This window comes from Bos grunniens, chromosome 2 (genome assembly GCF_055505025.1).
Source record: "Bos grunniens cultivar Pamir isolate PY7600 chromosome 2, Bosgru_T2T1.0, whole genome shotgun sequence".
Classification (NCBI taxonomy): domain Eukaryota; kingdom Metazoa; phylum Chordata; class Mammalia; order Artiodactyla; family Bovidae; genus Bos; species Bos grunniens.
Genome location: NC_141166.1, coordinates 102,864,270 through 102,888,078, shown reverse-complemented (window position 1 = coordinate 102,888,078; position 23,809 = coordinate 102,864,270). Strand labels below are relative to the sequence as shown.

The 23,809-nt window shown below is 34.7% G+C and overlaps 1 protein-coding gene across 2 annotated transcripts in view; it reads left to right on the top strand.

Moving 5' to 3' along the window:
• The window catches only part of KCNH7 (potassium voltage-gated channel subfamily H member 7), a 527,402-nt gene that overhangs the window by 458,485 nt on the left and 45,108 nt on the right, over positions 1 to 23,809 (top strand). For both annotated transcript variants that reach the window (XM_086370020.1, XM_086370012.1), the window contains 2 exons: positions 8,115 to 8,514; positions 16,358 to 16,557. In XM_086370020.1, the coding sequence (XP_086226146.1) occupies positions 8,115 to 8,514; positions 16,358 to 16,557 (600 nt within the window). The remainder of the gene's footprint in view (positions 1 to 8,114; positions 8,515 to 16,357; positions 16,558 to 23,809) is intronic.

Sequence of the window (23,809 nt, the reverse complement as noted above, 5' to 3'; positions counted from 1 at the left end):
TAATATCTTCTGCTTCTATTAGGTCCATACAGTTTCTGTCCTTTATTGTACTTATCTTTGCATGAAATGTTGCCTTGGTATCTCTAATTTTCTTGAAGAGATCTCTAGTCTTTCCCATTCTATTGTTTCCCTCTGTTTCTCTGCATTGATCACTTAGGAAGGTTTTCTTATCTCTCTTTGCTGTTCTTTGGAACTCTGCATTCAGATGAGTATATCTTTCCTTTTCTCCTTTGCCTTTAGCTTCTCTTCTTTTTCAGCTGTTTGTAAGGCCTCCTCAGACACCATTTTGCCTTTTTGCATTTCTTTTTTGAGGGGATGGTCTTGATTACTGCCTCCTGTACAATGTCACAAACCTCTGCCCATAGTTCTTCAGGCACTCTATTAGATTTAATCCCTTGAATCTATTTGTCACTTCCACTGTATAATCATAAGGGATTTTATTTATGTCATACCCAAATGGTCCAGTGGTTTCCCTACTTTCTTCAATTTAAGTCTGAATTTTGCAATAAGCAGTTTATGATCTGAGCCACAGTCAACTCCCACTCTTGTTTTTGCTGACTCTATAGAGCATCTCCATTTTTGGCTGCAAAGAATATAATCAATCTGATTTCGGTATTGACCATCTGGTGATGTCCATATGTAGTCTTCTCTTGTGTTGTTGGAAGAGGGTGTTTGCTGTGACCATTATGTTCTCTTGATAAAACTCTGTTAGCCTTTGACCTGCTTTGTTTTGTACTCCAAGGCCAAATTTCCCTGCTATTCCAGGTATCTCTTGACTTCCTACTTTTGCATTCCAGTCCTCTGTGATGAAAAGGACATCTTTTTTGGGTGTTAGTTCTAGAAGGTCTTGTAGGTCTTCATAGAACCATTCAACTTCAGCTTCTTCAGCATTACTTCTTGGGGCATAGACTTGGATTACTGTGATATGAAAGGTTTGCCTTGGAAAGGAACAGAGATCATTCTGTCGTTTTTGAGATTGCACCCAGGTACTGCATTCTGGACTCTTTTGTTGACTGTGATGGCTACTCCATTTCTTCTAAGGGATTCTTTCCCACAGTAGTAGATATAATGGTCATCTGAATTAAATTCACCCATTCAAATCCATTTTTGATCACTGATTCCTAAAATGTCGGTGTTCACTCTTGTCATCTCCTATTTGACCACTTCCAATTTACCTTGATTCATGGACCTAACATTCCATGTTTCTATGCAATATTATTTTTATAGCATTGGACTTTATTTCCATCACCAGTCACATCCTCAACTGAGCATTGTTTTCACTCTGTCTCTGTCTCTTCAATTTTCTGGAGTTATTTCAACAACAATATTATTGGTTGTCTCCAAAAAGTCAACTTTTCATTATCTGCTTCAAATGTTTCCATAGTTTGCTTCTCTTTGTTAAACGTTACTTTAGAGATATTAATAGTTAGACTCTAGAGCCCTCTGTTTAGTTACATGCTTCATTAAACTCTTACTCCCCTGAAAATTTGTAGTAGTATTTTGATTAATTAATTGACCTTTCACACTTCACTGTTATTTTTCATGAATTCTGAATGCAGGCAAGGCCTTTTGACAGGAAGTTTTAGCAGAGAGGAGGAGTTTCTGCTCACATTGATATGTTTGCTTCATTAGTGTGATAGATAAATCGTGGAATGGTTACAAGGGAATGCAAAGCAGGCCTCTGTTATAGAAACTTTGATCATTTTGTCAGTATTCCTTCTGAAGCTGATCTCTACAGCAGTTGTCATTAGTTTGTTTGAAATAAATTTCTAAAACATTAGACATACTCATGTTCAAATTGAAATAACAATGAACATTTTGCAGCCCTGCATGTTTATATGTGTCTACACATAAAGTAACTATGTCTCTCATTAGGTAGTTTTTAGGAATTATAGCAGAAGTTTCAACTAATTGTATTTGAGGTTACAGGTCATGTTTCTAAAAGTCTGTGGCATGACAATTAAGAGACAAAGAATCTACAATGGAATAATTCTTGAACTAAGGAATAATAAGAGTATTCCATCAGTAAATGTTGCATTAAGTTCTTCACTTACCCATTACGGATATGTGATCCACTGACTAAAATTTGCTAAAGACAAAATAAGTTTTGGTTAAATGTTTCCAGAACAAGCCAAATTCCAAATATAAAAAGATAACATATTATTCATAATTGTTTATTTACTGCAGCATTTGCCTACTACTATTTAGAATCATTTGATGATCGGTTTTCTGTGTTACTATAACTAAAGAGAAAGTAAGATCAAAATGCAGCAAAATAGAATGTTAATTTTAAAACAAAATAAAAATAAACGTATCTCGAGAGTAAAGGATATTAAATATTGGAGATTGTAAAATCTTCTTTTTAAAAGCCTATTTGTTGAGAAATTTATGAGGTTTGGTACAAATAAGGAAAGGCTAAGCTAGGTGCCCCCCCCCCACCGCTATGGTTTTTTACACACTCAAAATACAGCTCTTTGATTGTATTAGTGAGTGTGTTTTAGAGATATTAAAATAATATGACTCAAGCTGAACAAAAAAATAAAAATTAGTTTCAGTATTATTGTGTTTTATTGGGCAATTTATTGAATGATGTTTGCAAGTACTAGAACTTAATGGGAATAAAAATGAAATCTAAAAAAAAAACATGAGTGTGGAATTATGAAATTTATTACTCATTAAGTGTTCCCTTTTCCACCTTGTGTGTTTTGGTCGCTTTGTCATGTCCAACTCTTTGGGATCCCATGGACTGTAGCCCACCAGGCTTCTCTGTCCATGGAATTCTACAGGCAAGAGTCCTGGAGTGAGTTGCCAGTTCCTTCTCAGGGGATTTTCCCAACCCAGGTATCGTACACAGGTCTCCTGCATTGCAGGCAGATTCTTTACCATCTGAGCCACCCAGGAACCCCCTTTTCCCACTTGAACCCAAATATTATGCTTCCCAGATTATGTAGGTAAAGGATCTGCCTATAATGCATGAGACACAGATTCAGTCCCTGGGTCAGGAAGATCCCCTGGAGGAGGAAATGGCAACCCAGTCCAGTGTTCTTGCCTGTAGAATCCCATGGACAAAGGAGCCTGGTGGGCTACAGTCCAGGGGTTGTAAAGAATTGGACACAGCTGAGCAACTAAAAATATACATCACTTGATAAACAGGACAGAATGATGGATTAAGTAGCAAGTTTCAGTGACATTCATGTAACAACCAGCAGCCAGAACCAAAGATCGCATATTTACATTTCCTCATTCATAAAAGAATAACTCTATCTACTTACAATAGGCAAGGATTATAGAGATTAAACCCTGAAATAAAGTATTTTAAATGTAAGATTTTTTTAAATGCTTACTAAAGAGAATTATTTTTCAAAATTGTTTTGAAAAATGCTCAAACATGAGATTTCCTCCTATTGATGATGCTTTCTCAGTTTAACTGTAGCCAGACTTATTCATAAGCAGAGAGTTGTTAAATACTTCACCTATTTTAACTTCAAAATAACATTGTTTTTCTTCAAAAATAATTCTATTTACATTAAGAGAGAATGCCTGAACTACTGTAAAATATCTAGTAGAAAAAAATCTCATAGTTTTTTTTTAGTCTGGGCCTGTTATCTAACATATTGACAAAATTGCAGTTGTTTAAAGTATATATTCTTAATATAACTAATACAATTATGTAAAGTTTAAAAATAAAATAAAATTTAAAAAAAATTCAGTTAACAAAGTTGTACTTAATAAGGGAAAGTAGCTTTTATCTCGATATATATAAAATAAAATAAAAAGTATCTGGGGCTTTAATAAACTATGGATGTGGGTACATTTTTTAAAAAACTGAAATTAGATGATATTCATCAGCTACTCAGAAATTTGAAAAATTAAATTTCCAGGGGAAGAATCATTTTACATTTTTTAAAAATTGTGGCAAAATGAAAGTCTTAAGATCATCTTTCTTTACTGTGGTATTCAGACAAAAATAGTTTGAGATGTTGTTCAATCAGGGTAAAGGAGTTGAATTCTGAACTGGCATAGGTACTGTTGAGGTGGAAAATTGACTTGTTAAAGTTTATTATATCTCTTTTGTTATATATTAATAGACAGTACTGGAAAACAGTGGACCTTGCTTTGACCTACTGCAAAACAGTTCACCTCTTTCTAGATCTTATTTCTTGTCTTTCTGTCTTTATATTACATCATAATGATTACTCTTACCTCTAGTGAACTTTTATATGCTTTTCACTCTCTACCAAAAGTAATAAACAAAGAATATTTTTCTAAAACCAGTGAAAAATTCAAGATATACCACCTAAGAGAAACTTCTTTACCTCTACTATTTTAAAAGTTCTTGTCATTAGTTTCAAGATAGTTTTATTTCTATTTTCAAAAATTGAAAAAACACCCACTAAGGTAGATTTTCATAGTGTGTCTCGGTATTACATGAACTTAGATATACTGTGAGATAACTATGCATTCTTAAAATATTCTAATCAGCCAAAAACTACCAATTATAAGGTAGTTGTCGGTCCCATTTTTGACTTGCCGATAATACAAAGATAGTTCATTGAACTAAACAATGGAAACTAATAGCCTGACAAATCAGAAAGAAGAGATTGATTTTTTTTTTTTTTTGGCCCATTTTTTCTGAGATTGTGGTGCAGTCACTTCTCTTTATTGTATTATCTGGGGCAAAACACCTTAAATCTTTAAAGAGATATTTAAAGAAAGAAAACAGAGTTATTGCTAGCCTAAATGTCATCTACAAGCTGTGCTGTACACAGCTGTAACTAAGGAAGAATGCCCAGGCATATTAGCAGCATCTTGATAACCATAGAAAAGGCATTTGTCACTTGGTACAAGTTATAGAATCAAAAGAGAGTGGCTTTGACTGCTGAAGTCAGTACTCACTCATCCTCAAGATGCACCTGAAGGTTCTGTCTACCCCCAGCACTTTCACTCTTCCCCTCCCTCTTCCTCTCTGTCCTCCTCTCCTTCTGCAGTTGCTTTGTGCCAGCTCCTTTGGAACTTTATCATGTACCTTACTTTTTCAGCTTTTTTGGTACAGAAAATATGTCACTTGTGTGTTATTCTATTTATTTACTTTCTCAGGAAACTTACTGTCATCTAGATTTCACCTCATTTTGACATAATTGTAGAAGAAACACCAGAGGTTTCTTTTGAGAGGAGGGCAAAAAGGAAGCGGCATATACAGCAGATTTGATTCCTTTCCTTTTCATAGCATCATTTTGCTCCACCATCTTTGTAGCCAAAAGAGTTGCTAGTACTTCTTATCACAATATGTTATTAAAACAGCTCATTTATTCTGAAGCCTTTCGCTTCATTAACAAAATACCTATACAAATTTCATTATATTTCATTTATCTTGAGTTTCAGAAATTGCTCCCAAAAAAGGGCAGTTTTGAACAATAACCCTCAAATATTTCTGATTTCTCCACATAAGTAAATAGGAATCAAAACTGGAGGAAAAATAAATGTGCAAACTTAAGCTCTGAAGTGTAGAAATGGAGTTACACTGAAACAGGTTGATTTCTGTTAAAGAGTCTGAGCAGCCAGTGCAACTGGCTGATAGTCTTGTCTTTTAAAAATCCCTGCAGTTTCCCAGGGGAGCTGAAAGACCAGTGTTCAAAAGCTTCCACTCAAAATTCCCCATATCAGAGTAACAAGTTTGGGAAATATGTACCTCTAAAACTCATTTTACAATATAAAGTTACTGCTTAGTGATGGAAACAAAAGCAAATGAGATATCAAAATAAAAACACAGTTACAATGTACTGGATATTACCTACAATGCTAGAAGGAGGCATTATTATGCCCATTTACAAAAGAAGAAATTGACGCTTAAAGATTAAATAAGTAAATTGTCTGTGATGACACTGTTACAGAAGCAGAATTTCAAACCTAAGTTTGTTCTGAAGTTCTAACTCATAACTGCTACACTGAAACTTTGATAATATAAATAGTAGCAAGTTGTCTTTTCTCCCAGGAACCCACCTTATACTAATTTATTCTCCATTCATTCATTGAAGAGACATAATTTTAAAATTGTGATGAAAAAACACTGTTTCCCTTCAGATCAGATCAGATCAGTCACTCAGGCGTGTCCGATTCTTTGCGACCCCATGAATCGCAGCACGCCAGGCCTCCCTGTCCACCACCAACTCCCGGAGTTCACTCAGACTCATGTCCATCAAGTCAGTGATGCCATCCAGCCATCTCATCCTCTGTCGTCCCCTTCTCCTCCTGCCCCCAATCCCTCCCAGCATCAGAGTCTTTTCCAATGAGTCAACTCTTCGCATGAGGTGGCCAAAGTACTGGAGTTTCAGCTTTAGCATCGTTCCTTCCAAAGAAATCCCAGGGCTGATCTCCTTCAGAATGGACTGATTGGATCTCCTTGCAGTCCAAGGGACTCTCAAGAGTCTTCTCCAACACCACAGTTCAAAAGCATCAATTCTTCAGCACTCAGCCTTCTTCACAGTCCAACTCTCACATCCATACATGACCACTGGAAAAACCATAGCCTTAACTAGACAAACCTTTGTTGGCAAAGTAATGTCTCTGCTTTTGAATATGCTATCTAGGTTGGTCATAACTTTCCTTCCAAGGAGTAAGCGTCTTTTAATTTCATGGCTATTTCCCTTACTACACCCTAAAAAATAATAGCTCAGTTTTGGGAACAGAGAAGACTCACCTCTCCTCCCATTCCTAAGTGAGCAATGACCAGAATCCAAATTGTAATAAGATGACCATCACAACTACACAAACTCCTTTTTAGAAGATTCGAATACTAACTGAAAAGAATTCAGGGGAGACAGAAATCTTTCCTTCCCTTGTGACCACTCTGGCATAAGGAAAAAAAATTGTAACCCTGATTTTAGAATGGTAATGAAAGTATTTTCTTGATATTTAGAGCTCTTTTCTCACCAAATCAATATGAAGATATAGGGTGATAGTTCTGCCACATGCTATTTCTTTAATTAAAATATGTGTTCTTAACAAAGATGGATGTACTTTGAGAAATAAACACCAACAATGAACACATAAAATAACTCAATAATTGATTGGTAAATACCATGTAACATGGAATAATTATATACCCTGTGAATTATATACTACTTATAGTTGACATTATTTAGGAAACCTAACAAATGAACTTGCAATTTGTTTACAAATTTCAAATCCAAATTTGTTTACAGATTTCAAATCCAAACAACCAGTTAAATATCCTGTTATTATTTAGAAGTGTCCTATCTTTAGATACCTGGTCAATAATAGTCATGCAATTAGTTACACATATCACATCCCAAAGCAAAATACATACTATCATTGGGATATCAAGAAACAATTTATCGATTCAACACATTTAAAAAGGAAAAACTGAATCTGAATATAGTACTTAATGCATGCATGCAATCATCCAGTAAGTTTCCCAGTTATCTGCTTGACTGGCTCCTCATTAAAACACGTCTAAACTCTAATGTCAGCTTGTCAGCAAGATTCTCTTTGGCCTTCCTTTCTAAAACGGTTCTTATCCCAACCCAAGCTCCTGAATACCCTCTATCATATCGCTCTGTTTTTATTATCATTGCACACTTTTCACTCTCTGAAATGATCTTATTATTTGTTTTAAAAATATTTATTTCCCCCCAATAGACAGTGGGCCTTGTTTCTCTTTATAAAAAGTGACACTTTGTCTAATAAATAAATATCTTTTTCTACTATAAAAATGACCACGTCCATTTGCTCTACACTATAATCCCACTTGCTAGGCCCACCAGTAACACACTGGGTTGTTTGTCAGTGAATGAATGATTTACTGAGTACCAATTATGTTCCAGGCAAATGGTTAAAGTGCAAAACAAAGCATGGTCCCTGTTCCAAAAGTATTACATGCCAAGATACTGAATTAATGTACCATACACTTTCAAAGTACTTTCCAAACAAATGTTAAAAAAAATTAAAAAACTAACCTTGATGTTTAATTCAAATATGCAGTTATCTTCAGTGCTGCCATATTTTTGTAACCTATTTCTACTTACTTTGCTACACAGGAACACACACTGAATTGTTTACCAACTGTTTCTGATCATGCACATTTATTTCCACAGACAACAACATTAATTGGTCTTTTGAAGACAGCTCGACTCCTGCGTCTTGTGAGAGTGGCCCGAAAACTTGATCGATACTCAGAATATGGGGCTGCAGTTCTAATGCTCTTAATGTGCATATTCGCCCTGATTGCTCACTGGCTGGCTTGCATTTGGTATGCCATTGGGAATGTAGAAAGGCCCTACCTGACTGACAAAATCGGCTGGTTGGATTCCTTAGGACAACAAATTGGGAAGCGTTACAATGACAGTGACTCAAGTTCTGGACCATCCATTAAAGATAAATACGTCACAGCACTTTATTTTACCTTCAGCAGTTTAACAAGTGTGGGATTTGGGAATGTGTCTCCTAACACCAATTCGGAGAAAATCTTTTCGATTTGTGTTATGTTGATTGGCTGTAAGTAGATTTCTCTTTTGTTATCTATTAGGATAAAATAATAGTACAAAATCAATGTCTCAAAAACATTTAAAAGAAAGCAAAGAAAAAATTATAGAAAGTTGTAGAGATACTGGGATTAAATATATGTGTATTTTATCATATCTGATTCTCTCTGTGAGGGGAGACACCAAAGATGTTGCATGACTTCAGGAAACTATGAGCATAAAACTAGAGTGACATGATCTTGGGATTCAGGAATTGAGACTTGAAGTCCACTTTTACTGATGCAAAAATGTGTCTGTAATTTATTACTAATGGTTATGTTCTGTAATATTTCAAGCTGAGACCAGATTAGAATAGGAAAGACTCTTTTACATTACATAACTAGATATACAGACATTGGTAGATTGATATAGATATGTAAATATCACCCTACTAATTATAATGTAAGCCAATCTTTCATAGATACACATATGCACATATATACATATATATATATGTATGTATTTTTCCTTGTCATTTGACTAAAAATTCCTTTTTGACATTATGCCAAGGACCTAAGTGATTGCCTTTTACCCTACAATGGGTAATGCTATGAGCATCATTTATAAGTTATATTCTTTAGAATAAGAAAAAAAAAACTGTGTAAAACTAAAGATATTTTAATATTAATTATAAAAAACCACACTTTGGAACCACTAAAAATAACCTTGTTTATACCAGGCAGCAACTGACAAAAGCATGATGGATTTTTAAAGTCTGAAAAAGAGCATCATCCTTAGATTGCATACAAATTTGAAAATAGATCCAGAGAGTTAATTTTTGAATGTTAATATATTGAGTAATAAAATGTTCTTGGTAAGCTTTATTTATGAAACGTAAATAGATTCATATTAGTATATTATTTATTGATTCAAATAGTTTAGTGTTCACTGTGCTTAAAATTTACTTTTCATATGTATGTCTTGTGCTTTTATTTTAGTAAGATTGTATAGGCAAATAATACATTTAAATAATGCTTAAAAATATTCTGAAAATTCAGGCTCAGTCTTGTTACAAACCAAAAAACAGAATTACACTCAAAAGGAAATGAAAGTGGAGCCCGCTGGAAAAAATAGAAAATTCATTCCAGAGAGACTGAATCTTACAGAACAAACACAGCCCCAACCATTCTGTGATTGCAACTGCTAGTAAATATTTTACAGTGGCTATCAGTTTTAGTGGCATTAGTAACAAAGAAAAGAAAAAAAGTGTGTTTTTAATTATAGAAATATATATAGGCACTTTTCAAAAGAAAACAGTACTTGACTCTTGAAACAGAATTTGCAAGGAAGAATTTTTTAAGAGCTATGCCATGCTAAGTTGCTTCAGTCCATGTCCGGCTCTGTGTGACACTATGAACTGTAGCCCGCCAGGCTCCTGGGTCCATGGCATTCTCCAGGCAAGAATACTGGAGTGGATTGCTATTCCCTTCTCCAGGGGATCTTCCCCACCCAGAGATGGAGCTGTCTTATATGTCTAGCCTGCACTGGCCTGCGGGTTCTATGCCACTAGCCCCACCTGGGAAGCCCTTTTTAAGAGCACTGAAGTTTATCCTGTTCACCCCATAGGAATCCTTACCTCTTGTGAGGATTAAGTGAAATGCATGGTACTATTTATCGTATAAATTATTTTATTTTTTTTGTCTTACAATTGTTTTAATTTTTATTTTAATGAGTTCTTTGATTTTGCTTGTCTTGTTTGCTCATGACTTTTGTAAATTCTTTAATTAGTTAATATGATACTCGAATAATTTTTTTTCTTTTCTTTTCTTTTTTAACTTTACAATATTGTATTGGTTTTGCCATAACGTGTAAATTATTTTAAATTAGAGAACTCAGTTCTTTACTTGCTCTGTGGTGGTGGTGGTTTAGTCGCTTGTGACAACGTGGACTGTAGCCAACCAGGCTCATCTGTCCCAACATCTAATCCTTAAATCAGGGAATTACTGCCAGTTTTTCTTCTTCCTTTCTTTGTGTCTTTTTCCTTCCTTTTTTCTTTCTTTTCTTCCTCCCTTGCTCTCTACTTCCCTTCCTTCCTTCCTGTATTTTTGCCTTTTTGAATGTGACATTATGCTATTTCTATTGATTGTTTAGGAAGAATATTTGTTTCCTGCAGAGGAATTCTATCTTTTAATAAAAAACACTCTAGTTAATTGGGTTGACTAAGATATATCCATATCCCACATAATATCTTTTATTTGAATAACAGACTTGCTTCTACAAAACTTAATCAAAATGGGATTATGTAAAGCTTAGCATCACACAGGAAAAAAAATTTATACATATACCTAGAGAATTGGATCATGAGCTATTATGCCATAAAAGGTAAAATAAGATTGGAAACTTAGCAATAATAAGCATGCCTTGAAATTTTTATAGCCATTTAATGTATTTGTGTATACCTACACATGATATTTTCATTTAGACCCAAATGTATTTAGAAATGATTTAATTTTCTGTATTTAGTTCTATTTTTATACTAAGTACATACCCCTCAATTGTATGAGTAGTTTGATTTAAACCTGAAAATAAAATATAATATCCAAAATATAAATGTAAAGTATTGTATATATACTACTGCAAGTTAAAGTTGTTACAGTCAGTTATCAAGTTGAACTCTTTTTCCCAAAGCTTCTTTAAAACTAATATTCATTCTAAAATAAAATTTTAAGCCAAAGTAATCTGCAATCCCTTTTGCAGCAGTACAATTCAAGGAAACTAAAAATTAAACATTAAAGGCTATCATCTAATTAAATTCAAATAACTCAGATACCTATAGATACATTTTTAAAAACTATTTGCAAAGATAGTCACCAACTTTGCTTCTGAATATGTACAGAGAACAGTAACCATAGAATTCTTTTTAAAAATATACACACTTCAAGATGAAAAATAAAAGCATATATATGGAATTTAGAAAGATGATAACAATAACCCTGTGTACGAGACAGCAAAAGAGACACTGATGTATGGAACAGTCTTATGGACTCTGTGGGAGAGGGAGAGGGTGGGAAGATTTGGGAGAATAGCATTGAAACATGTAAAATATCATGTATGAAATGAGATGCCAGTCCAGGTTCAATGCACGATACTGGATGCTTGGGGCTAGTGCACTGGGATGACCCAGAGGGATGGTATGGGAAGGGAGGAGGGAGGAGGGTTCAGGATGGGGAGCACATGTATACCTGTGATGGATTCATTTTGATATTTGGCAAAACTAATACAATTATGTAAAGTTTAAAAATAAAATAAAATTTAAAAAAAATTAAAAAAAAAAAAATAAATAAACTCTCAATCCTGTTTTGGAAAACAGGATTGCATTTACAGAAACCTGGCTAAGTTTCTCCCAGAGGAGGAAATAGAGATAAAAGTTAAAAAAGAAGTCTACCTGTGAGCTCATAAACTGTTAAAATATTTGGATAAATACCTGCCCTTTGTAAGCAATGTATGATAATAGCCAAGGCTGCCTTTTAACTAAAATCCTTTTTTTTTAGACTATATTATTTTCTAGGCAGGAATAAAAAGTAAAATACTAAAAAAAAAAAAAGTATAAGTGAGAATATAAGTTAAGATCACATATTTATATCTATTTTTCTGATATTAATATATAACATAAGTATAATCTTTATTCAAATATTATAAATATACACATTTGATTTTTAAAAACCTATAAACCAGTATATAAAGGCAAATGTATTTCATCTCTGACCTGCTTGACAAACATCCTAGGAGCATTTCTTTTTTTTATAATGTGTAAAACAAAATAACTAGATTTCTGTTTCTAACCATGATGGCGAAACTGAAACCTTACACTACTCCTATAACTTCTTTTTTTAAATATCAGAAAACTAAACAAAGTATATAAGCATTTAGATTTCATCAAAATTAGTAACTTCAGCTTTCCAAAGGATACTGTTAAGAGGAACAAGCAAATGATAGACTAGAAAAAAATACTCTCAATACTTAGATCTAGAAAAAAGACTTTTATTTAGAATATATCAAGAATTCTTACAACTCCATAATAAGAAGACAAGTCAATTTTAAAAAAATGAGAAAAAGTTTTAAACGGACATTTCACAAAAGAAGATATGTCAGTGGCCAGTAAATACATGGAGAGATATTATTAGTTGTCACGGAAATGCAATTAATGCTCTAAGATGGTTAAAATAAGACAACACCAAATGTTCGGAAGGTTGTAGAACAGCTGGTATTCTCAAATATTGCTGGTGAGAATGTAAAGTCACCCCAAATTTGGGAAATAGCTTGGCAAGTTCCTTAAACATAACCAGCGGCATGTGTGCTCAGTGGCTAAGCCATGTCCAGCTCCTTGCAACCCAGTGACTGTATCTCCCCAGGCTTCTCTGTCCATGGGATTTCCCAGGACAAGAATACTGGAGTGGGTTGCCATTACCTTCTCCTGGGGATCTTCCCCACCCAGGGATCAAACCCTAGTCTATTGCATTGGCAGGCAGATTCTTTACCACTAAGCCACCAGGGAGGTCCGAACATACCACACAGATCCGCAATTCTATTTCTAATTCTTGCAAAGGGAAATGAAAATGTATACCCATACAAAGACTTGCACACAAATGTTCCTCACAGTTTTATTCATAATAGCCAAAAACTAGAAACGGTGAGATTTTATCAACAGAAGAGATAAATGAACTTGGTAGAACCATGTGATGAGAATCTACTCATGATAAAAAAAAAAAAAGAACAAATTGCTGACACATACAAAACAGAATTTCAAAATTCATATGACTGAAAAAGGAGTCAGACATAGATGAATATGTTCATTATGATTCTATTTATATGAAACTCTAGGAAATGCAAACTAATCTGTAATGACATAAAGGAGCTCAGTGATTGTCTAGAGTTAGCCTAGAAAACAGTGGGCAAGCAGCCAAGGGACACAGTGGAATCTTCTGGGATGATGAAAATGGTCTATAATCTTGATTGTGTTAACACGGGTGTGTATGCTTGTCAACTAACTGAGCTGTGCATTTAAAACAGATTCATTTTGTTGTACCTAAATTATACATCATCAAAATTTATCTTTTTAAATTTGCGTACTAGGTAGAAAAGCATTTTTATTTCTTTTATCAGTATGTTTCAGCTATTACCCAATGACCCTACATTCATTGGGATTCCCTGGTAGGCTCAGATGGTGAAGAGTCTGCCTGCAATGTGGGAGGCCCAGGTTTGATCCCTGGGTTGGCAAGATCCTCTGGAGAAGGAAATGGCAACCCACTCCTGTATTCTTGCCTGGAAAATCCCATGGACGGAGGAGCCTGGCAGGTTACAGTTCATGGGAGCCGAAAGAGTCAGACATGACTGAGCAACATCACTTTCACTTTCTAAAATCATTAGTTTGGTGAGCTTCTTAGATTTTGAGTGTGGCATGCTGAAGTTTTAAATTATACCTGTTTTATTTGTATAGTACCTCGAGGTGAAGCAAATCATTTTGGTGAAAGAAGAATTTTCTGTTAAGGAAGGGTAAACAAAATAGTGAGTTGAGAGAAATGATTGTATGGTCTGCCAGCTTGCTTTTGATTCATATTTTATGCCAGTTGATGGGCATTAGCTAAATAATTGGAGAAGGAAATGGCAACCCACTCCAGTGTTCTTGCCTGGAGAATCCCAGGGACGGGGGAGCCTGGTGGGCTGCCGTCTATGGGGTCACACAGAGTCGGACACGACTGAAGCGACTTAGCAGCAGCAGCAGCAGCTAAATAATGTATACAAAATAGAATCATTTTATGATTTTCTCTTGCTTACCACCTTTAGCTCCATTTGCTTCCTAAAAATATAGGAAAAAAATGTATGCCTTTATTATAATTTAAAAAGTCATTAGCATAGAATTTCCTTAGAGAAATATATGCTATTCATGTATTCAACTGTGTACTTATGATCTAGATTTTGCTGTCCTATCAATGAGTAGAAATACCTGTTTATGATCAAACTAATGTTTGGTTCATTTTTATGGCAGTATGGAGATAAAAACACAGTATTTATTAAAAACAAAATAAGAATGTTTTCCCTGACTCTTCTTTGCATAATTATGTGGTTTAAGTAAAATAACTAGCATTGATTATGGGCCCTCTAATTAAATCAAGTGAAAATCTGTACCAAACCATTTCCTGAGAACATGATAGATACTTTGGACACTTATCAACAAGCATAAATATTTCCAACACTAAAGTTAGGCAGAGTAAAATATATTTTTCACATAAATCTCTTTGAATCGTGGTAATCCATTTTAGGCACGTATTGCTAGCTCCCTTCTTAACTGTTCATTTACTCAAATTATGCCCAAGTTTTTGTTTTGTTTTTTTTCTTTTTCACGCCTGTGGAAGATACAACCTAAACAGGTTTTCTATATTAATGAGACTTACTGTCTTTCACAAACCCCAATTCAGCCTTCCTATAGATTTCCCCAATATTTTTCCCTTTACATAGATAAAGCACCACCCATTTGTCTGGGACATTCTCTTACTTGGGACATCTATGATAAACAAGGACCATGCTAACCAAGAGACAGAAATAAGATGGAAAAGAAAGCAAATGACCAAGAAGATAAATCATTTTAAAACACAGACTGAATCTGGCCAAAATTTACCTTAAAAATGATCAAGCGGTTTATATAGGCAATGGTTTGTAAAATGTGTTGTGGAAAAAAAATACGCTGGGTGAATATTGTTGAACAAATACTTTGAGGAATTGTTGATTGTTGTTTTTGCTTTTTTTTCCCTTTCCCCCCACCTGCTTGATACATTACAGTTCCATTACCTCCGCTCTAAGTGTCTGACATATGTCCAAAGCAAGATGTAGGCCATGTCATCATGACTTTCTGTATAGAATATAGAATTTTTTTTAGGATTATTAGAAACTAAACAAATATAAAAAGAAAGACAAGATATTTAAAGAGCTTCTGTTAAATTATAAATATTTTGCCCAGGAAGCTTTAGAAATGGCATTCTAAATAATGAATGTTAGGTTTTTTTCTTCCCATAGGTGAAAGAACAAAGACGTCATTCTATTTTTCTCTGCAAAAATAAAGCTATTTTCTCATAGTCTAAGCCAAAGATATATTTCTCATATAGAAAGTAGAAAAATAAATTTTAATAGATTAAAAATTACACATGAAGAAGCACTCTAAGGAAACGGTGATTTCCTTGAAACAATTTATGGGGACTCCCCTGATGGTCCAGTGGCTGAAACTCCGGGTTCCCAATGCAGGGACCTCGGTTTGATCACTGGTCAGAGAACTAGATCCCACAGGCCACAAAGATCTCACATACCACAACGAAGCCCTGGCACAGCCAAATAAATGAGTAAATAATTCAAAAAATATTATTCCTTAGCAAATCCTTAAATTTTATAGTAAATTTTTAATATTACAAGGTAGAGTTGTCACAATTTAAAAACCTTTACTCCACTTCCAGAATACAGATCTGTGGTAACCCCATGATGTACCTTCTTATTACATTACAAATAAAATGTTGATTCTAAACATATTTTATCTCTAGTCAATAGTCTAGATTGGTTACAGGTTGATATTGTAAATGGTCTGAGTTTTTACTTTAATAGTGAATCCATGATGAATTCGGGTATTTTTCCTCTCCAGATTTACCATGAAAATTATAAACTTTACAACAGTATTGACTTAACTACTTTATTCCCCACGGGCCAGTGATAAACCCTCACAAATGGATTGAGATTAAAAAAAAAAAAAAAAATCTGCATTTTGAGATTCTGACAAGATATAATATCCCCAAGTGCAGTCTTTCCCCCATAACTTTGTTTTTTATCCAATCCAGCATTAATGTATGCAAGCATTTTTGGGAATGTATCTGCAATTATCCAAAGACTATACTCGGGAACTGCCAGGTACCACATGCAGATGCTGCGAGTAAAAGAGTTCATTCGCTTTCACCAAATCCCCAACCCTCTGAGGCAACGGCTTGAAGAATATTTCCAGCACGCATGGACTTACACCAATGGCATTGACATGAACATGGTATGTATTACTGTTTTCCAAAACTGGAGCCCCTCAGGCATTATAGCTACAGCCAAAATGAAAAAAAACAGTCTCACCAGCTTTGAACCCCTTGCTTTTGTTTTCCTTTCTCGGATGTTTATTTTCTCCCCTGGAGATAGTCTTTCATTCTCAACTCATGGCATTGCATGGTGCTATATCTAGTTATACTGTGTGGCAAAGGCATAACATGATGCAAACTGATATAACTGTGTGTCGTAGAGCGCCCACTTCTGGTCAGAGAGAGCATTGCTAAGTTAGGACTTGGGCTTTCCCACATGGCCTAGCTGCCAGAGCCTGCAAAATAGATGGATCCATATGCATTAAGATATTACCAGTAAACAATAAGATATTACCAGTAAACAGTAATAATTATAATGCCTCCAAACAGAAATTTTTTAAAAAAATATGACATTTTAAGGATCTGTGGGAGAGGTTAAGGAACTTAAGTATACCATAAACATTTTATAATAGGAAGTTTCATGTTTCTGTTAAGGACAATTTTTCTATATTTTAATCAATTAAATATGTGCCCTTTTACTGTATCTGGTTTAATGCATCTTTCCTTTCAAGGGGGAAATATGTATTCCTTCATAACTCTTAAACAAATTCAACATCAACTTTTCATAACCTTCCCTCCTCTATTAATGCTTAAAAATCAATACAACTAATAAAATTAATTGACCTAAAGAGCTACTTTAATTATTAGGAAAGTTACATATATCTTTTGGACCTAGCTATTTGGCTATAGAGATTGATTACTAAAGATAAATTATATGATAAATACAAATTCAATAGCGTGTCATAGACCTATTAAAAAATGATTAGAATTATGATACCCTCCCATCTAGCTATTCCTCCACTGGGCAAGGATCTTTTTTCTAAGAGTTCTTTAGAAAATGAAATCTTTCAAAGTTAGTGACAGCAACAGTATGATACAACTTTTTCATACAACTTATTCAATTGAGATTGACATTTTTTTATTTCATTATCAATAGCCTAACAAAAAAAATAAAGGTTCAAAATTAGCAGTTAAGGTACAGAAAGCATTGCAAATACTGCCCAGTTTGAAATATATATTTACATATGATAAGTTTACCATAGCTGTGCATGATTTATTTGATTGAGAAGTAATGGCATGCCATTATAAAATTTTTAATTTGAGGAACTAATCAATCAGCACATTTCATACAAAACCATAACTGAATTCCATGAGTTATTTCTAATTATCCCATATTTACTTGTGAAAATTCATTTGCAAAGTTGATCTCACCAGGATAACACTTTAATCTCTTAAGAAAGTACCTACAAATTGGTCACTTTTGTTTATTTCCATTCATATTATTATTTAATGAAGATATCAACATTCAGAAACTACAGGGGATTCTCTAATGCTGGGTTGGCTGAAGCAGTGTCAAGAATCTTTAATCAAAACACATGTCACTCAATTTTGTTGTTCCATTCTGCCAGATTATTTCAATAACAATAGTTAAACATTTATTTATTTTACTTCCCCTCTCCATATTACTCTAGTTTTGTGACCATTTTTTTTGTGATAAAGTCTATTTTGTAAAAACTATTTACCTTTCATTGTTTGACTCTATTACCTATGAATTTGGTTTATATACCACTTGCCTATTTACAATGTACTTATGAAAGATTTATCTCTTTCCTGTCTGCTTCACACCTTAATACATGGAATCACAACACCCACCGGTAAGAACAGGAGGTATTTATATCCAATTTAATTCTCGTGTAAATTGTGGAGAACACCCTTGTGATCTGTCAGGTTTAGAGCTTGTTAAATGATTTCTAATGTTAGTTCTGATCTTTTTTGCATGGTGTAGCAGAGGAAATACAAAGCAAGAAACTGGGGAAGATAACCTGGAAGAGGCCAAGTACAGAATAGAAATTCTTAACTTGAACAACAACTTGACCTCTAATAATATTTATATAGAGTTTCCCCCCAAACCCACCCACAAAAAGTCATTTATCTGCCCCTTCCTCCACTCTGGTAAAGGTTATGGGTATACGGTTTGCATTAGATAATTGTCATAAAGAAAACGTCATTCTCTTTCATCATCCTCTATTTTCATGATGTAGGTGCTTTTCTTTCCTCTCATCTGCATGCCTGTATTGCATGATCCAGGAGTTGTGTGAGCTCTAAACCATGTGCCACTGAGTCTTGCGTGTGGTTTTGAGAGCTTGACTTTGCACGAACTTCTTGTTTGTACACAGTGTCTACATTTCTCATCTTGTGACTGCAATGTGAGTAAAAGATCCAAGTGCAATATAACTCTGAAAACTCAGCAAATGGAAGATGCTTGCTAATTAAGCACAATGTGCTAAAAAAAGTTGATTAGAAAAAAGCAACCCTACTCTTAGACTACTGAGAGGTTAAAAAAAAAAAATTCTTTTTTTTTTACCTCTAACACCACATTGTTAAATCCCTGTGTCTTATTAGTTTTATTGTTAACTAAATTGTGATTTAATAACAATTTAATGCGACTTAACTTTATGTACTGTGATACATAAAAATACATCAAACTGTTGTATTTTACATCAGCATTCCATGTTATTTCATTTAAGTATAACCTTAAATATAATTTATCATGAAACATTTCAGGCCATTTTTGCTGTTTAACCATGTCCAGATGAAGTACAAGATGTTTATTCATACTCTATTAATTGACTGAAAATTCTTTTTCATAGCCCCAAACATTTGATTGTTTGATAGATCACAAAACATCACAAAGAATTTACCTAAAACATGGAGCCATATTCCTTATTCCCTGTATTTTTGCTTTTAGTGGAACATCTATTGCCAGAATGTTCCAGAACCCAAAGCATTCTGGGAATATTTATGGGCTTCCTCTCAGTTGTGCCAAATGATTCAGATTGCAAAAGGAAAGCAGTCAGAATAATGAAGTGAGTGAAAGGAAGACGTCCTTTTGCAAATTATGTCAGGTTTAGAATTAGTAAAAATTAGCTCAGAAATGTCCATAGGTCAAGCTTGGAAAATACTTTTCTTTCTGCAATACTTTTTCAGATTAGGACTGAAGGTTCCTCAATGGATTTCCCAAAAAAAATCAAAGCTGTCTTATAACCCAATCTGAAACTTTCAGACATTATCTAACATTGATTTTAGTTACAACACTGCCAGAAACTGAAAATCACCTTCCATGTCATTGTAGAATCAAGCCATGCACATGAAGGAACATGGCTTGAATGACCAAGGACACCAATAACTATGATCTGTCCATCATTCTGGATGGAGAGAAATAAATCACTAATGACAGAAACCACTCCATAATTTAAAATTATATTTGCATGGAAGAAAAGCCTTTTTAAAAATGGCCCTCTAATAATGCCTGAATAATAGAAAAAATATATATAGAATAAAAATTCAGAAGACCCAAGTACTAGCTATCAATATGCCACTAATCTTGGACAAGTCACTTAACCTGTCTGTAGTTTCATTAAACATGCCATTTTCAAATAGTTCTAAAGCGCCAGAACTGCCCTTGCTAAATCTGTGAAGCAATTATTATAGGAGTTTTTCTGCTTGAGGATGTAGAGTCTAACCTATCTTCTGCACACTCTTTTGCTCCCTCTGAGTCTCCTTTGTAGAACAATTGTTTCTGTGTTGAGTATTATTCAAAAGCCACTGAAGTAAGTGAATGGTAGAATTGTGGATGGCAGAGAAATCAAGGAGACCATTTCAGGTAAAGACAAGGACAGGAATAGAGGCCCTGTTTTGAGACTTCCAAGGCAGAATTAAGGCAGATAATCTAAAAACAACTTCATTTAATTTATTTTAAGAAGAAGGGAGAACAGTTGAGTATTTTAGGCTGGGGTGTTGATGCAGAAAAATTTGAGAAACAGATATAGAAAGGAGTTGAAATAAGAACCTAAAAAAGAAGAATAAATTCTTTAGCAGCCAGATAGACAAAGTTTCCTTAAAGAGAGGTAGGAGAAGAAAGAAAAATGATGGAGGCTTTGGTTTTGAGGAATAAAGAAGGCGACTCAGTGGCACTCGTACATACCACACGGTCCAGCCCCTGTGGTCAAGCAGAGACTAATTCCTCAGAAAGAAGAAGGTATAGGGCAGAGAAGAGTTGAATAAGGGAGAATATTTAGAGATTTCAATCAAGAATCAACCTAGTGGGCTAAAATTGCTTAGAATCACAGTGGGACTCTTGCCAGGCAGATTCTTTACCGCTAAGCCACCTGGGAAGCCCCAGAGTGGGACTCTCGAGTGACAAAACATACACTTCTAATGGACCAAATGAGTGAAGCCGATGAAAATAGAAAAGAAAATAATGAAGAATGACATACTGTTTAATAGAAATTCCTACTTCTTGGGGCTGATGTGATTTCTAAGGACATTTTAATGAAAATCTGATTTCATTTCTTTCCATGACTCTTTTCCTTCTCCTCTGTTATCTGATAACTCTGACTATAGACTACTACTACTAACTGCTTGCTGCTACTACTAACTACCATCTATTTAACTAGCAATTACTAACACTAACCTGCATCTACAATCTAACTGCATTCCATCAAAACTATTGTTGCACCCATTCCCTATGTTTATTTAAGTAACTTCATCTGTGCCAGACTGTCACTTTCAAATATACTCCTGCTGCTGCCAAGTCGCTTCCGTCGTGTCCGACTCTGTGCGACCCCATAGACGGCAGCCCACCAGGCTCCCCCGTCCCTGGGATTCTCCAGGCAAGAACACTGGAGTGGGTTGCCATTTCCTTCTCCAATGCATGAAAGTGAGAAGTGAAAGAGAAGTCGCTCATTCGTGTCCGACTCTTAGCGACACCTTGGACTGCAGCCCACCAGGCTCCTCTGTCCGTGGGATTTTCCAGGCAAGAGTACTGGAGTGGGGTGCCATTGCCTTCTCCGCAAATATACTCCACTAATGTTCTATTTTAATATGTTGTAGTGAAATGTAATTTTGAGCTCTTTCAATGTCTAATTCAGCAACTCAGATAAAATAATCCTTGTGACATTAAGCCACATAGGATATAAAGCAAAATTTATAAAATAGCATATCTTGTCTCTACCATAATATTTTTATTACCCTTTACTTTTTTTCTAATGATACTTTATATACCAAAGTTGATACAGTCAGTGAAAAACCTTGGACTAGTTCATTATAAGGCTACAGTAAAATAACTACAAATATGATGCCTTTCGAGTGTGACTAACCATCCAGTGGGCAGGGACCCAGTTACCAAGAAGTCTTCAGAAAATAAAAACACTCGTGTTTAAAGATATAAGCAGCATAATACAATTCTTGCACAGGTGAACCTACAATTTAGATTGATATTTTTATTTGATCAGTAATAGTTTAACAAAAAAGCACCAGTTCAAAATTAGCAATCAAGGTACAGAGAACATTACCAATGTCTCCTAATATGAAAGACATATGCTACTTCTCTACACTTAGGTAGAAAACTGTAAATCCACATATTTAAAAAGGGAGCATGGGGATTGGCAAAACAAAAAAAAACAAAAAAACACCTGCATTTAAATGATAATGACCCTGAGGATTGGTGACATCTTTTAGTTTTCTGTAAAGAAATTGTTGCTGTTTAAGAGTAGAATTAAAGTAATGGCTGTCTACAATGAACCTTAAAAGATATTTTCATCATCATGCTGATTAGTTGACAGGAATTGCCTGGATCATCAGAAACTGGATATGTGAAATTTTCCACTTGCAAGAAATCTACTATTAACACACATACTTGGCAATTGTATTAACACCTGAACCTCAGGCGTTTAAGAGAGGGCAAGTCACATGTCCTTCCTATTTTTCCTCCAGGCTCTTTATCCTAAAGTCTCAAAATGCCACAGAGCACAATAATTATACCATCTGGAGCCCCCTGACATGAACAATATCAAGCTTAAGACAAGCATCTGGTATTTTCAGATTACAAATGGTATATGTTAAATTATGGTTCACAAATGATGACGGTCATTTCAGGCTGGTCTCCAACCATTAAAGACTTGTTTACATCGAGCACCAAACCTGCTTTAAACAAATCAAGTTCAACAGTGGGATCTGATCCTGAGCCATTCCTGAGTCAAGAGAAATAATGACAGCTTGGTCTGTGGCATTACACATGAAAAATAATCATTGCAGAAATACCACACTGAGGCAATGAACACACTTCTATGCTTCAGTTTCTCCATTTGTTAACGTTCTTCCTATGGTAGTAGGAAGGTGAAAATGATGTTTCAAGTTGTTTTTCAACTTCCAAAATTTATGGTACTATTCAAACAGGATTCAAGTGCAGTCTCTTATGCTGAAGAGTGATCTATGTGTCTAGATGCTTTCTTTGGAACACAGGAATAATTCAAGCTCAATACAGTTTAGGATCAATTAATAATCAGTACAGGCGAGCCAATAATGGAAAATAAAGACATCAATGTTCACTTTTAAAATATTCTTTGGAAACATGAATTTAGGTCCATTAAATTCAAATATTAGAGGAACTTAGCACTTATCAAACTTAATAGAATCAAACCATTCACAATTTATCCCAAAATAAAAGTCCAGTATTTAGTTAAAGAATTTCCTGAGACATCACCAATAGCTTGAGAATTTATATTAAAAATGGATATGTAAATTTCTACCCACTAGACCAGATATCATTTTTTAAAGGCAAAAATAAGCACAAGTAGTTCATCTTAGCCAATTGACCATATAGCCTTATGGCAGCAGACTCAGGAAAATTACATTTAATTATTTTTTCATGGTTTAGACATATTACTATCCATGGAGATGAGTGTGAATGGAAAAAAAAACATATATAAGCATGCCTCTTTCATTCCAGATATTCTAAAAGAATCTTTTAGTTTGCATCTTGGGCTGCTGTTAGTCCAGTGTGCTACCCCAAGAACTCTACACTCAGCTTAGTGACCATCTGGTAAGAATCTTCCTCACTTTGGGTCCAGTACCTTGTATAGTGCATTTTAACACTTCTGGAGCCATGCTAAATCATTTTCCTCACTCTCCTGGCCATCTTCTTAACTCAGAATGCTCTACAATTCAGACAGAACTGAAACATGTCAGTAGTTAGAAACACCCACTGTAGTGGGAGGGAAAACCAAAGACTCAGTCCACACAAGTGTAATTATTGTACTTGAATCATAGAGGTTCACATCTAGCCATTACCTAGTTTTATCTGTGAGTCAGTGTGTGGACACTAGGAAAACA